This window comes from Glycine max, chromosome 3 (assembly GCF_000004515.6).
Source record: "Glycine max cultivar Williams 82 chromosome 3, Glycine_max_v4.0, whole genome shotgun sequence".
Classification (NCBI taxonomy): domain Eukaryota; kingdom Viridiplantae; phylum Streptophyta; class Magnoliopsida; order Fabales; family Fabaceae; genus Glycine; species Glycine max.
Window position 1 is genome coordinate 6,829,871 of NC_016090.4, and position 12,817 is coordinate 6,842,687.

At 34.1% G+C, this 12,817-nt stretch overlaps 2 protein-coding genes across 2 annotated transcripts; both read right to left on the minus strand.

Moving 5' to 3' along the window:
- Nucleotides 1-3: 3 nt before the first annotated feature.
- LOC100804846 (BAG family molecular chaperone regulator 4) lies at nt 4-8,278 on the minus strand. Its single transcript, XM_003520306.5, has 4 exons — nt 7,981-8,278; nt 5,046-5,302; nt 2,729-2,875; nt 4-445 (listed from the first exon to the last, which is right to left on the minus strand). The coding sequence occupies exons 1-4, from the start codon at nt 8,129-8,131 to the stop codon at nt 248-250; spliced, it is 753 nt and encodes a 250-aa protein (XP_003520354.1). The 5' UTR covers nt 8,132-8,278; the 3' UTR covers nt 4-247.
- A 2,494-nt stretch (nt 8,279-10,772) lies between these two features.
- Nucleotides 10,773-12,272, minus strand: LOC100795482 (protein FAR1-RELATED SEQUENCE 5-like). Its single transcript, XM_006577392.3, has one exon. The coding sequence runs from the start codon at nt 12,270-12,272 to the stop codon at nt 10,773-10,775; it is 1,500 nt and encodes a 499-aa protein (XP_006577455.2).
- Nucleotides 12,273-12,817: the final 545 nt, after the last annotated feature.

A 12,817-nucleotide genomic window follows, 5' to 3' on the forward strand; every position in this document is an offset into this window, starting at 1 on the left:
AAATTTTTAGAAAACATGCAATAATATATTCAAGTAACAAGAATACAATTTGGTTTTACATGTTTTGCCTAAAACTAAGTGCACGAGATAGATTAACATATGCAACTTTACCTAAGCGGAGAGAACATTTCTGCAATTAAAATTTCTGCCTACCAAATCACAAGGCAACATCGTTGTACCAAGACCTCTCAATATATATATGAATCTCGAACAAAGGATGAAGGGACAGTAATATGATGTACAAGATTTAATCAAACTGCTCCCAATCTTGAGTTACTTTCGTTGAAGACGAGTTATCGGATGGGGCATCCGAGCTTTCCATTCCAGAATCAAAGGTTTCCCATTGGGTTGTTACTTTGACATCATTGCTACTGTTGCTAAAAGGGTTGGCGTTTCTTGCCTTTAGAGAATCTAATTTATCCACAAGGTTTTGCACACGATTCACCTATTCAATGGTCAACAAGCTTGTGTCAGTTCATCACAGGCAATAATCCATATAATTTGCATCTCCGCAAGAAATGAGCATTTGGGTGTTATAATTCTAACAAGCAGTATGTGAACAGATGGTGCAATTTACTACACATTACTACCAAAATGGGAAGGACAATATTTCCAACATTAAACAAATACATTTCTTCACTCCATGCAAAGAAAATGGATAGAAAGTAGTTGATAAAGAAATTAACACTGACAAATAACATATTTCACGTTTCAACTTCCCAAGGCACATCACTGCAATTTGCTAGTCATACTTCAATGTGATATTAAGATTTTATTTGAAAGAGGTAAATGTATTAAAAGGTCAAGAGACATATAAAAATGCAAATGATGAAATATATTTGAAAGAAAAATTAGAGTTTCATATATGATGAAACATTGTCAAACAATAAATTAATATTAAACACTTGCCTGACAATGATTATCAACAAGATACATTGTTTCTTAAGCTTACATATTTAGAGAAGGAAAACCTAATATGCATAGATACTAAGAAATCACACAAAAGAGAGAAGGAAATCTTTCATATGCAAACAATATTGAGCCTTTTGGTTGGACCAAGGTTTCTAATTTAGTCAACGCTTTGTAATGATAACAAACATATTATCCTTACTAAAAGACTGTGATAGCTATGTTTGAATCGTACCAGAATTCTTTATGCAGCAATATTGATGAATTATAATATATGAATGTAATTGGGAGAATTAATGAAAGTGAAGATAATAAAAAATGCATAATGAACTGATGAAGTGATTTGAAGATTCCTAAAGAAGTTTAATCAACGAAGAAGGTCCCATGTAAACCAAATGATTCAGAAAACAATCCATAGATGAGAGCTGTTGTTGAAGCCCAAAACTAAAGAAGAATTACTCAAGAAGCTGATTGACAAACAAATCCAAGATCAGGTAATTAATGAAAATGATAGTCGGTTGTAGCTTGCCAAAAATTTTCCTGATGCAAAATATTTTGCATAGTGTTTCAGAGTCTTCTAGAAGAAATTAGTGAGGCCAAAGTTTGTTCTACAAAATTTTAGAAGCAAAAGGACCAGCACAGGATGGCTGGACTCAACATCTTGCTAGAGAACAAAACGCCATTTTGAAAAAGGCTCTATTTCCAGATGGATCGGCTCTAATGTCACTTTGCCAAAAATTTCTTTAAATGTCCACCATTCTTGAAGTGAAAACAGAAGAGAAAAAGAAAAAAAAAACTGAACAAAAATTAGAACAAATCACGAGTTAATTGTACTTTTCTGGAGTATTCTCTTGTACTTGAGTCATGCTTACATTGGCTTATCCACTCTGTATAGAAAGATCTTTGTGAGTTTATATTCTGTTCTCTTGTGAAACAGTAAAACTGCAATGTGGATGTTGTCGTTCGAGCTTGCAGAGGCTACTGTTAAAGAAAAATATTTGATGCTGGCTTGGAGAGACAAGGATTGAAGAAAAATACCATTAATTAGCTTGGAGAGGCAAGATGGATCGAAGAACCTTTGGGATGATATTGGAATCACACCTTGGATGGGGACTGGACAGACTTCAAATTAGTAGATGACCCTTACCTTTAAATTTCCATTACTATTGTTGTTTGTGGTAGCTGTGATAGAAATCCACTAGTATTATGGTTACTGAACTAATATTGAAAACAAAAGCAATGTTTCCGAACTATTTCAGTCAGTCTCAAATACCAGAGCTACAGCTCATTAGAGAATTCTTATTCTCTTCCCAACTCAATGAATAACAATCAACCTATAAAATGTCTCACGCCATCACCCCAGCCATATAACCTCAGTCACACAAACTCCGTCTCTCTTCCATGTCATTTAAATAACTACCCCAGCCCCCTTTCCAATTCTTGTTCCCTATCAATTTGAACTACCAATTTATCAAGCTGACTAATGATTTATTAGTCACCTGGTCTCTGCAAAGTTGTATTACAAGTGTCTTAGCAAAAGGCATCTTTTGGACAAAAGACTTGATGCAACACACTTTCTCAAGTCTTTTATCAACACATTGTTTTCAATGAAAACTTATCTCAAGGGAGAGACCTTGAAGTGCTATGCATCTTGGTGGAAAAACACTTCACAAAATTACATTCCCTGCCGCACAATTTATATAGTAAAATTAAGGAACATTGTTGGGCATGATTGACCAATACATAAGATTCAAATTTCAACAATAACAGACATATAATTCAAATTTCAACTTTGCAACTGCAATATCATAAATACTACCTCAGCTTTTCTCTGCAACTTTGCTTCACCTTCTGCCTCAATACCATCCAGTTTCAGCAATTGACTCATAAGCAACTCTGTCAGCACAAGAAACTCTTTCTCGGAAGCTTTGTTCCCCCCATTAATAGATACTTCTATGGAAGTCACCTGAAAAATTAAAATAATTCATACATTCATTCTCTAACTGATATTATAACAGTGTTTTACTGTAATGTGTGTCAAAGTAGACCACACCCCATGTCTATTTATAATATAGAAAAAGGAATCAGTATTGATTACAGGATCAATTAATTGCTGATTAATAGGAAATAGAATAACTAATAATAAATACAATCAGGAATAATATCAAGATGTAATCTCACACTCCCCCTCAAGCTGGAGCATGTATGTGATGTGAACCAAGCTTGTTGCAAATGTGATAAACCCAATAAAAGACAAAAGGTTGTTCCAGTTGTGTGGTTGCACCAGATAAACAAGGCTAGTAAACAATGAAGATATCCACCCATGAATAACGAGCAAAGAGGTTCCCAAAAGCTGCACGTGAGCTTGAGCTTAACTCAACCCCAAAAGCTAACTCATAAGATGAAGGTTGCCTCTAACTTATATATTCTATGTTGGTCTTTATCTCTAGCTGATGTGAGACTTGAGTTTTTTTCAATACACCCCCTCACGCCCAACACTAAGGACTTGATGCGTGGATGACATGGTGGGTGGTCCGTTTAATGGATCTATGAGACTCTGATTCCAAGCAAATTTCAGAAGCACCTAGTCCTATAAATGATCTCCATGGACCTGATTCAAACCACATGAAATACTCTTATATATAATGAATGAGGTTTACAAAATAAGGAAACAAAATAATGGGTAATAATGAACATAATTCCTATCTGAATATTTTATTACTCATCATTTGGTTTCCTTATTTTGCAAACCTCATTCATTATAAATAACAGTATTTTGTGTTGTATGATACACACAACACTAAATAATTCTTACATGGTATTAGAGTCTATGGTAGCAGTTTGTTGTTTGGCCAAGTGTGCCACCTGCTATCGGGCCGATATCGGACTACCCATCCCACATCTAGAACTGGCAAAATAAACTGGGCCAGCTGAGCCGAGCTAGACTAAGAAAATGCTGGCCCAAATAGAATCGTGCCAAACTGGACTAAAGAAATATAGGCCCGAATTCAATCAGGCCTATTTTGGCCTGATATTTTTTCAATTTTTTTCTTTTTAATTTTATAAATTTAGACAAAAAAAAGGGCTAATATGGGCCGGCCAGATGGGCCACTGGACCTGATTGGACTTCAAAAAAGGAGGCTCATATACAATATGGGTTGGCCCAACCCAGTTCATTTTTCACGCTTGGCCCAATGGACCAAGCTGGGCCGAGCTGTTCATTTTGCCACCCCTACCCACATTGACTAGTAATGAGGCCATAATAGTTTATATAAGTTGGGGGCAACCCTTACCTTATAAGCAAATTTTGTAAGGTTGAATTAGGCCCAAATTGTATCAAAGCAAGTTATTCTTGTCAAAGGAATAACAAAAACCATTATTTCGACGACCTATTTCTACATTCTGGTGGACCTCTATGTTTGTAGTCCTTCTCCCGCTGACATTTTTCAGTTTTTCTGGTGACTTTTACCGATCTCCACCACCGCCGCTGCTATTGCCACAGCTCCAGTTACCTTTCCTGCCAACAACTTTCCCTCTATCTATGCTAAGCCATTGACGACGTCTTGATTCTTGAAAGAACCACCAATGAACTCTCACGCACATCCTTTTGTCGCGCTAAACAGCAGCCAAACAGCCCCTGATCCCAACACATGGCAATGAGTCTGGCCTCCATTTGCAGCACCAAGCTCGCAGACTGAGGCTCACAAAGCCCAGTCCTCTTCTGGATGTTTATAATTGTTGCATCGACCTTTCCTTTTTCTTCCACCTCAAAGCATTCTTTATTCATGCGTGAATAGTACCCGTCACCACTATGGGCCTTCATTGGCTTTAGCCGAGCCATGTTTATCCGGTGCAACCACATGACTGGAACCATCTTTCATAACTGTTGGATTTACCACATTTATAACAAGTTTGATTCATGACATATATGCTTCAGCTTGATGAGGAGTGTCAAATATATGATTTGATATGTTTTAATTACAGCAAATTAGTATGGGATAATGCCCATTATTACTCATTCATTAAAAATAAGAATATTTCATGTGATCAGATACACACAACAGTAAATAATTCTTACAGATAAGTTTCTACTTTCTACAAAAAGCATAGTACTCATAATTCAAACACAGGCTCACCCTATTTGAGAGCTTGTCCACCTCAGCTCTAACACTGGCAATAGCCTCAAAAGCTTTAGACATCTCATTTTCTTTTCTGGTTTCCTCAAGTTTCCTCTCTTTGCTACCAATGCCCTCCAAAAGAAAAAGTTTTGACTTATCCTTTACACCTTCAGCCTGCAAACGCTGGTTATCACCCTTTTCTATCCCTCTGAAGAAAAGTCGTTGCTCTGCAGGCTCTAAACCAGTTTTATTGACAAGGAGTTTCTTAACATCCCCTGTTATTGAAATCACAAAAAAGATAAATACATATATCAATGAAAACAGAGTACATTCTACTCCTACAGTACTTAATATATGACACTATTAAAACATGCACCAATTCCTCAAGCATACTCCAAACAAAGAAATGATCAATATCATAATGAGGACAATTTTAATTTGATACTAAGTATGAAAAGAGTGGGAAAAAATGCTTTCCTTCCTTTTTTTTTTCCTTCAAAGAAGAATCAATGTTCTTCAGGCACCAAACCAGTTTTTCACAAACAATTCCTACTGGAGGAATGCTAACAACTCTCTCTCTCTAATACTCTCATTGTGATTGAATGAAATTTATTGAAAATCACTAATTTTGGTGGACCCCACATCTAAACTAGGAGATAAAATCATTAAATGATAAGTGGGACCCCCAAACTTGGTGATTTTTAACAAAATTCAGCCAATCACAGAGTGTTAGAAAGATAATGTCTAAGAGCATGTCTCTAACATTTCTCTTCCTAATAATCCTATTAAGAAAACACATGTACCATTGAAAGAATATGTTTGATGACAGGGGAAAGGAGCAGGTCCACACAGCTCACATGGCAGGAGGAATAGAAGGGCAGACTCAGTAACTTGGGAGCAATAAAAAAGACAGGGTGGAGAGGAGAGACAAGTAAGAACAGGGTGCAGGATAAGATTAGATTTATAAATCTCTTGAATGATATGTGCTATCATTTCTTCTCTTACATATTGAGAGCTTCCATTATCTTTCTATTTGTTATGGGAGAGTCTACTTCCGTAAATTTTTCCTTGTGTTTCCTTTCCATTATTCTTTTTCTAATTGGGCAAGGCTCCTATAAAGTGAGTATGTCTCTTAAATGTTCCAAGTAAGGGCAAGTCCATCTTGATTTAATTTAAGTGCAACGTAATCTTAACCCACTAAAATTCAAGGATAAATACATCCTTATTTGCTCTTCTGAGATAAGTTTTTCAACTGGGAATTATTCACACTCTCCTGTATTCAAAATCTGGGTTTCTATCAATATTCTGTACTAGTATATGCCATTTCTAAGTCAACCCCATCGACTTCCTTGAACATATTCTAGAAGACAAAATAATATGCAAAGAGGCTGTTTCCGGATTCAAACCCATGACCAACAAGTCCCCAAGGCACAACTTTACCGCTGCACCAGGGCTCGCCCTCCCCATAGAATAAGTATAATCTGGAAATTTTCTTGGAACTATGTTTTTCATCCAAATAACACAGGAAAATTAAATAGTAATGGCCATAATCACATCACTTTTAGTTAATTTTGAACAAGTGTCAAATGGAAGCTGACAAGCAAATTACTTTTCATCATGTTCACGGAAGAAACATTTTAAAAATTTATGCAAAATTGCAAATAAAGTTCTGGAATGAATTTGGAACCAAACGAAAACTACAAGATTTTAAAATAGTCTACCAGAAGTAAATCTTCCCATCAGCTGCAGACTCCGTTACTGAGAAACTAGAATTACATGCATGAGTGTGCCTAAAACTTGTTCATGTCATGTGATAACCATTCCCAATAATAAAGTTTTCAATTTTAACTGACACTTGTTATAAGGAATGAATTTAATCCACTCTATTTCTAAAAACCCAAAATCACAGCACCATAACCACAGAAGAAAGTGGATTTTGAATCTTCTGATAGTCAATATACATTCTTTCTTAAGAAGCTATAACAATGCTGCAGTATTCATTGGCTAGAACTTAGAATATTCATTTCAGCATCACAATTCTCACCAATTACTTACACTTACCCAAAGCTAATAACATTACAACTACAGAGCTTATCATTCACAATCCAGATTCCTATGCAGACTAATAATTCTTTTAAAACAAAATAGATTGCAATCAATGTAACTATACAATAGAGCATTTTCCAAGTAAAATTAGAAAATAGTTACATGAAATGACTACATATTCTCACTACCTTTGATTAACTATGCGAAAAAACTTCACTTTTTCAGTAACAAAACTCAATATTTTCCGTTCAAAAAGTTCAAGAGTTTATTTATAGGGTAAAGCACCATTTTAGTGTCTGAAAGTGTAAAGTGTTGTCATATTAGTTACTAAGTAAGAAAAAAAAAAAAAGTCCCCATGTTGTGACTTTAGTCCCTAAACATATCTACTAAATGTCACTGGAGTCCTTAAGAGTATGTGTTAATATTATCACTTAAATCACAATGTTTTGTATTTTGGACTAAAGTGAGTGACCGATTGCACTTTCAGGAACCTTTTTCAAATTTTATTACTTTAAACTAAAGTGACAACATCATAATTTCGAGGATCAAATTCACTATTTACCCTAATTAATTAGGATCAACAAATATCCCATACATTTATCAGTTAAAGTTCCCTAAACTCCACCAATATCTCTTTAACACGTGTCACTTGAAGATCAAACCCCATTCCGGCAATTTCTAATTTTTTTTCCCTTCACGCACAATTTTTTTTATTTGTTAAACAAGCAATTCCAGAATATCTCCAAGCTAAGAGCGACAGACTAATCCCTCAAATTTCTGAGAAACGCACACCAAACTCATCATCATATTCAAGTCTAATAAAAACTAACACTACAAATTATTAAATTCGCGAATAAATAATAGTAATATCAAAGAGGTACCATGGATTGAAAGAGAGAAACCTAACCAAAAGTTGATTGGGCCGGGAGGTGTAAATCGTGGTGAGAGGAACCGTGCGTAACATTGATCTTAATCGTGGGCCGGGGCCCACCACCGTCACTCTCGGCGGACCTCGTCTCCGGTGGGATCTCGCCGGCGGAGTCTGTGGCGTTACTCATCGAAAGGGGCAAAGAAAAATTTGCGGTGCAGTGCTGACTGAGCTTGACCCGAGGAGGGCGCACGTTGCTGATTGAGGGTTAAAGAAGACACGAGAGTTCTAACGCTGGCTTCATAGACGTTGGTTTGTGCTTATCATTCACTTTTCCGTCTTTTAATAATGATTAGATTAGAATTAGATATCTTCTTTTATTAATTAGAAAAATATCAGAATGAGATAATAGATATTTATCTATTATGAAATATCTACTTGACTTAAATATGTTTTTTTTTTTTTTACTTGTGGAATTGAAGCCCATCAGCGTGAGGAGTTTATGAATCACTTGTTGAATTGAAGCACAATGTTGGTAGCTTTTTCAAAAAAAAAAAAAAAAATTATTCATGGAGCTTTTGAACAGGAATGTGTGTGTTGATATGAAAAAACAAGTCTCAACATTCAATCATATTAAAGTTTATTAATTAAATAAGTATAGAATGACAAAGTGAATTTGGTTTCTCTACCGTCTATTTTTCAGTTGTTTCTGTGTTGTCCCTTTGAAAATAACAGTGTTCATGAATTTTAAAATTATATTACAATCCTCCAACTTGATTTAATGTTTTTTTTATATCTCAACCATTGAATGTATAACTTGCACGTTGTCTAAGAGCAAACCACAATTGAATAAAAAATAAAATATTTTTATGAATAATAAAAGTTTTACATCGTAATTTCTTACTTTGTAGAAGTTATACATACATTATCTTCACCATTAGCTAAAAAATTCCATCTTAATCATATTAAACTACCTTTTTTTTAATTGTTTATCCCTTATAATTTATGACCTTTTTTTAACTCTATCTCTGAATTTAACTTAAATAGTTTTTTATGTATAAAAAACTTTAATAGTTTTGTGAAAATAATAATTAATAAAATTTAAATTTAAATTTTTAATATGAATTTTAAATATAATGTACTTGACTAAAAATATTTCTGTTTTAAAAAAAATCTACTTATCTTAATAAGTAAATCCTAACTTGGCTGCAGAAATATTTTTGTCTGCTGCAAGTGAAAGAATCCATAAGTAAGCAAGTTATAGATTAAACGGTTGAGATTAAGAAATATTAAATTTGTTCTATTTATTATTTTATTATTCGTCATACACTATTTAATAATTTGTGTAATATATAATTTATGAAGTTGTTATATTATTTTTTGTACAATTTTAATATTATAATTTGATTTACCACTATTTAATAAAAATATAATAATGTATATTTTTTGTCAATTTTAATATTATAATTTGATTTACCACAATTATGAACAGCACGCAAAAATATTTTTTTAGTGTATTTGTGCAGCATCCAACCTCGTAACCCAACTTGACTTCGCAGCCATAGACAAAAAAAGGACCTGTACATCTCCAATATACTAACTTGCTTACTTCTAACACAAAAAAATGTTTTTTTATCATGTACATCTCCAAAATACTTACTCGCATACTTCTAACATACAAAATGAGAAATGCATTGACTAAGGTAATATATGGTAAAACTTCATTGACCATGACAAATTCAGATCAGGCTTCGACAAATTCTACCATTAGAGATTATTTGACTAAAGTCCAATGCTTCAAGTAATGGAATAGGACCTGGCTTCTCTGTTGTAGGACAACAGAGAAGCCAATTTGGTGATGGAATGTTATCTTCATCTTGAGCCTAAATTGAATAGAATAAAAGTGAGTAAAATTTAGAATTGATATTTAACTGTAGTAATCTAAAATTGATATACATATCACAAGCATTCTAGTAAAACTCATTTGACTTGGTTGAGGTGGAAAAGACACTAAATAAGTATATGCTTTCGAAAGAATAGAAGTTGATTCTTGTAATGATAGTTGATTTAAATGAGCACATCCTATCAACGAGTCTGAATTTAATGCTTCCAACAAGACTTGACTTTCCTGATATATCATAGGTTTTGAATTAACATACCACACTAAAAACATACTATTAAACTTGATCAACAAAATAAATAAAGAATAAAGAAATGCTTAAAATAAACCTTATGAATTGATGGTTGCATGGATTTCACTTTTCTTCTTTTTCGCCTTAGATTATCAGCCCAACTTCTCAGAAGGTTATTTTTTTTTCATTCTTTTACCATCTCTCTTCTTAAATCCAATTCCTTTGGATGCCGAAGGCTCCATAGCATACCTTGTGGCTTCACACGTGGAATCATAAGGACCATGTGGTGGTTGGTTCAATCAAATTTCAGCCACTTTCTTGCTAAGCTCTAACACCCCTTGATAAACTAAAGAACATGCTTCCGAATAGTCAGATGCCTCATCGGCCAATCTCATAAGCATTGGACATAATTGCTTATATCGATTTGAACTCTCCAACCCAGGATCAACATCAATTTGCCTCCCACTATTATCATTGTATGTATCACATCTTGCTTGTCGTGTCCACCATTTCAATATATATTTGTTTGGAAGAAGCTTGACATCCTTGTGGAATAATATTCTCAATAAGTGACAACACAATATTCCCCATTGTTCAAACTTCCTACAACTAAAAGTGATTTTCAATTCTCCATTCTCAATTTGGGATTCATAACTAACTCTCCACTCTCCATTTTCATCCACCATTGTTATCACATATTCACCATGAGCTTCCGTTTCTTTGTTTTTTGTTGATATTTGTGGCAGCTATTAGATCCCACTCCCTTTGAAACAAATTGAACATGGGAGGAGTGTACTCTTGAGAAAGTTGTCGAATCATAGGTGAACTTTGTATGATCATTCTTTGCAACTTCTGACGCATCTCATAATCTTGCTTTAACTCACTATACCGTTTTTCTTTGACAATCCTTTCAAATTGCTTGAAGAATTGGTTGATGTTCAAATTAGGCCTTGTGCAACTCTTTATATCTGAATTAATGCTTTCACTTAGTTGTGTACTACGCATACCAAGTGTAAAAGCATACTTCATATAACACGCTGCCCATTTCTCTTTGATTTGGTAGGTGGAGTTCAACCACGTATTTTCTTCTACATTGTATTTCAATAATAAGGTTCTCCATGAGGCTTCAAAATTAGTTTCTTCCTTATTATTATACATACACTTTTTGAAATCAGATAAGAAATTTGATTCATCTTTCATTAAATTGCCAAGATGTTTGATTCCATTTTTCATTATATGCCACGTACACAAACCATGCTTTGTCTCTGATATAACCTCCTGCAATGCTCTTGCCATGGCTTGGTCTTTATCAGTGAAAACAGTTTGTGGTCTTTTTTTGCTATGTGCTTGCAAAAATGTTTCAAGAAGCCATTTAAAGGAGTCAATTGTCTCATCATACAATAATGCAGCCCCAAATATCACCCCTCCTCTGTAATGGTTAAAGCCTGAGAAAATTGCAAGGGGCCGATGATCTCCATTTGTACAATAAGTGGTATCCAAAGAAATCACATCACCAAAGCATTGATAGTCAAATAACATTCTTGCATCAGCCCAAAAGATATTTGTTATTTGCTCTTCTGAATCAATTTGGTATGCATGAAAAAATGAGGGATTATCTATAAGTTGTTGTTGGAAATATTGTAGCAAACACCCAGCTTCACCATAAGCCATATCTCGCCGCCTCTTAGAATTCAAATAATTCTTTGCATCTTGCCAGGTATACCCTAGATTCTCTCTACCTCCTACATATTTACTCATCAAATCAAATAAGACTTTTTGTTGAATCCCTACATCTTCTGCCACTTCAAGTTCATATGCTTGCTTTTCAGTTATTCTTCGTTGACAAGCTAACATATGCACAGTTTCTGGTGGATGGAGTGGGTGATTATGATCATAAAAAAATTCAATCACTTTATATTTCTCATTGAATCGTTTAACTTTCATACTTGCCATACACCCTGTTCTTGTCTCAGCTTCTGGATTAGTTGTTTTAGGATCTCTTTTATCATATTGACGTACGCCCTCCTTACAACAAACATATTTATAATGAGTAATGGAACCATCTTTCTTACTATTGCTTGAATTCTTTTTTCTAACTCCAAAGCCTTTCATGCCTCCATAATCTGTCCAAAACAAATATGCCTCTTCTAAACTATTGAATTCAAGACCAAGTTTAATAGTCAATTCCTTTGGATCCATCAATTAACTCCTGTAAAAAAATAATTAAGTATCATATAATTAGAAAACATATATATAATCTATGGGAACCACTGCGGTTACTCAATTATCATCCTAAAAAAATGTTATTAGGTGTCAATTGAACAGAACAGAATGCATAGATACCCACTCACACAAATGGACCAAATAAACAATTGGCAATAAATTTACATTTCATAAGTTGAAGGAATAAAATGCACATACTTCAAGTAGGTAATGGTGACATCAGGATTTGATTATCAAACTCTCCATTGGATAAATCTGAATTTCGGATAGAATCTTTTCTATTGCGCTCCAATGAAGTTGCTTCATATATCCCTGCATTATTCCATTACATTAAACATTTAAGATTATTAGCTACTAAAAGGGAAAAACAGAAACAAGAAAGCCTTAATTCAATAATCATTATATTTACTCTCTCTGAAATACAAGCTCAATTCTAGAAGATAGGAAAATGTAGTTGAATGGTAATGAATAGTGACTAGTAATTTTGGAGCCTCCTTAAAAACCAAATTATTACTAGTAAG

Bases quoted from the DNA above. Each gene is read 5' to 3' on its own strand.
- LOC100804846 (XM_003520306.5), bottom strand. From the start codon at position 8,131: ATGAGTAACGCCACAGACTCCGCCGGCGAGATCCCACCGGAGACGAGG. The intron at 5,303-7,980 runs GTTAGGTTTCTC...TTTCAATAACAG, and splicing joins CCCGGCCCAATCAACTTTTG to GGGATGTTAAGAAACTCCTT. The intron at 2,876-5,045 runs GTGAGCCTGTGT...TTAATTTTTCAG, and splicing joins TGGACAAGCTCTCAAATAGG to GTGACTTCCATAGAAGTATC.
- LOC100795482 (XM_006577392.3), bottom strand. From the start codon at position 12,272: ATGGATCCAAAGGAATTGACTATTAAACTTGGTCTTGAATTCAATAGT.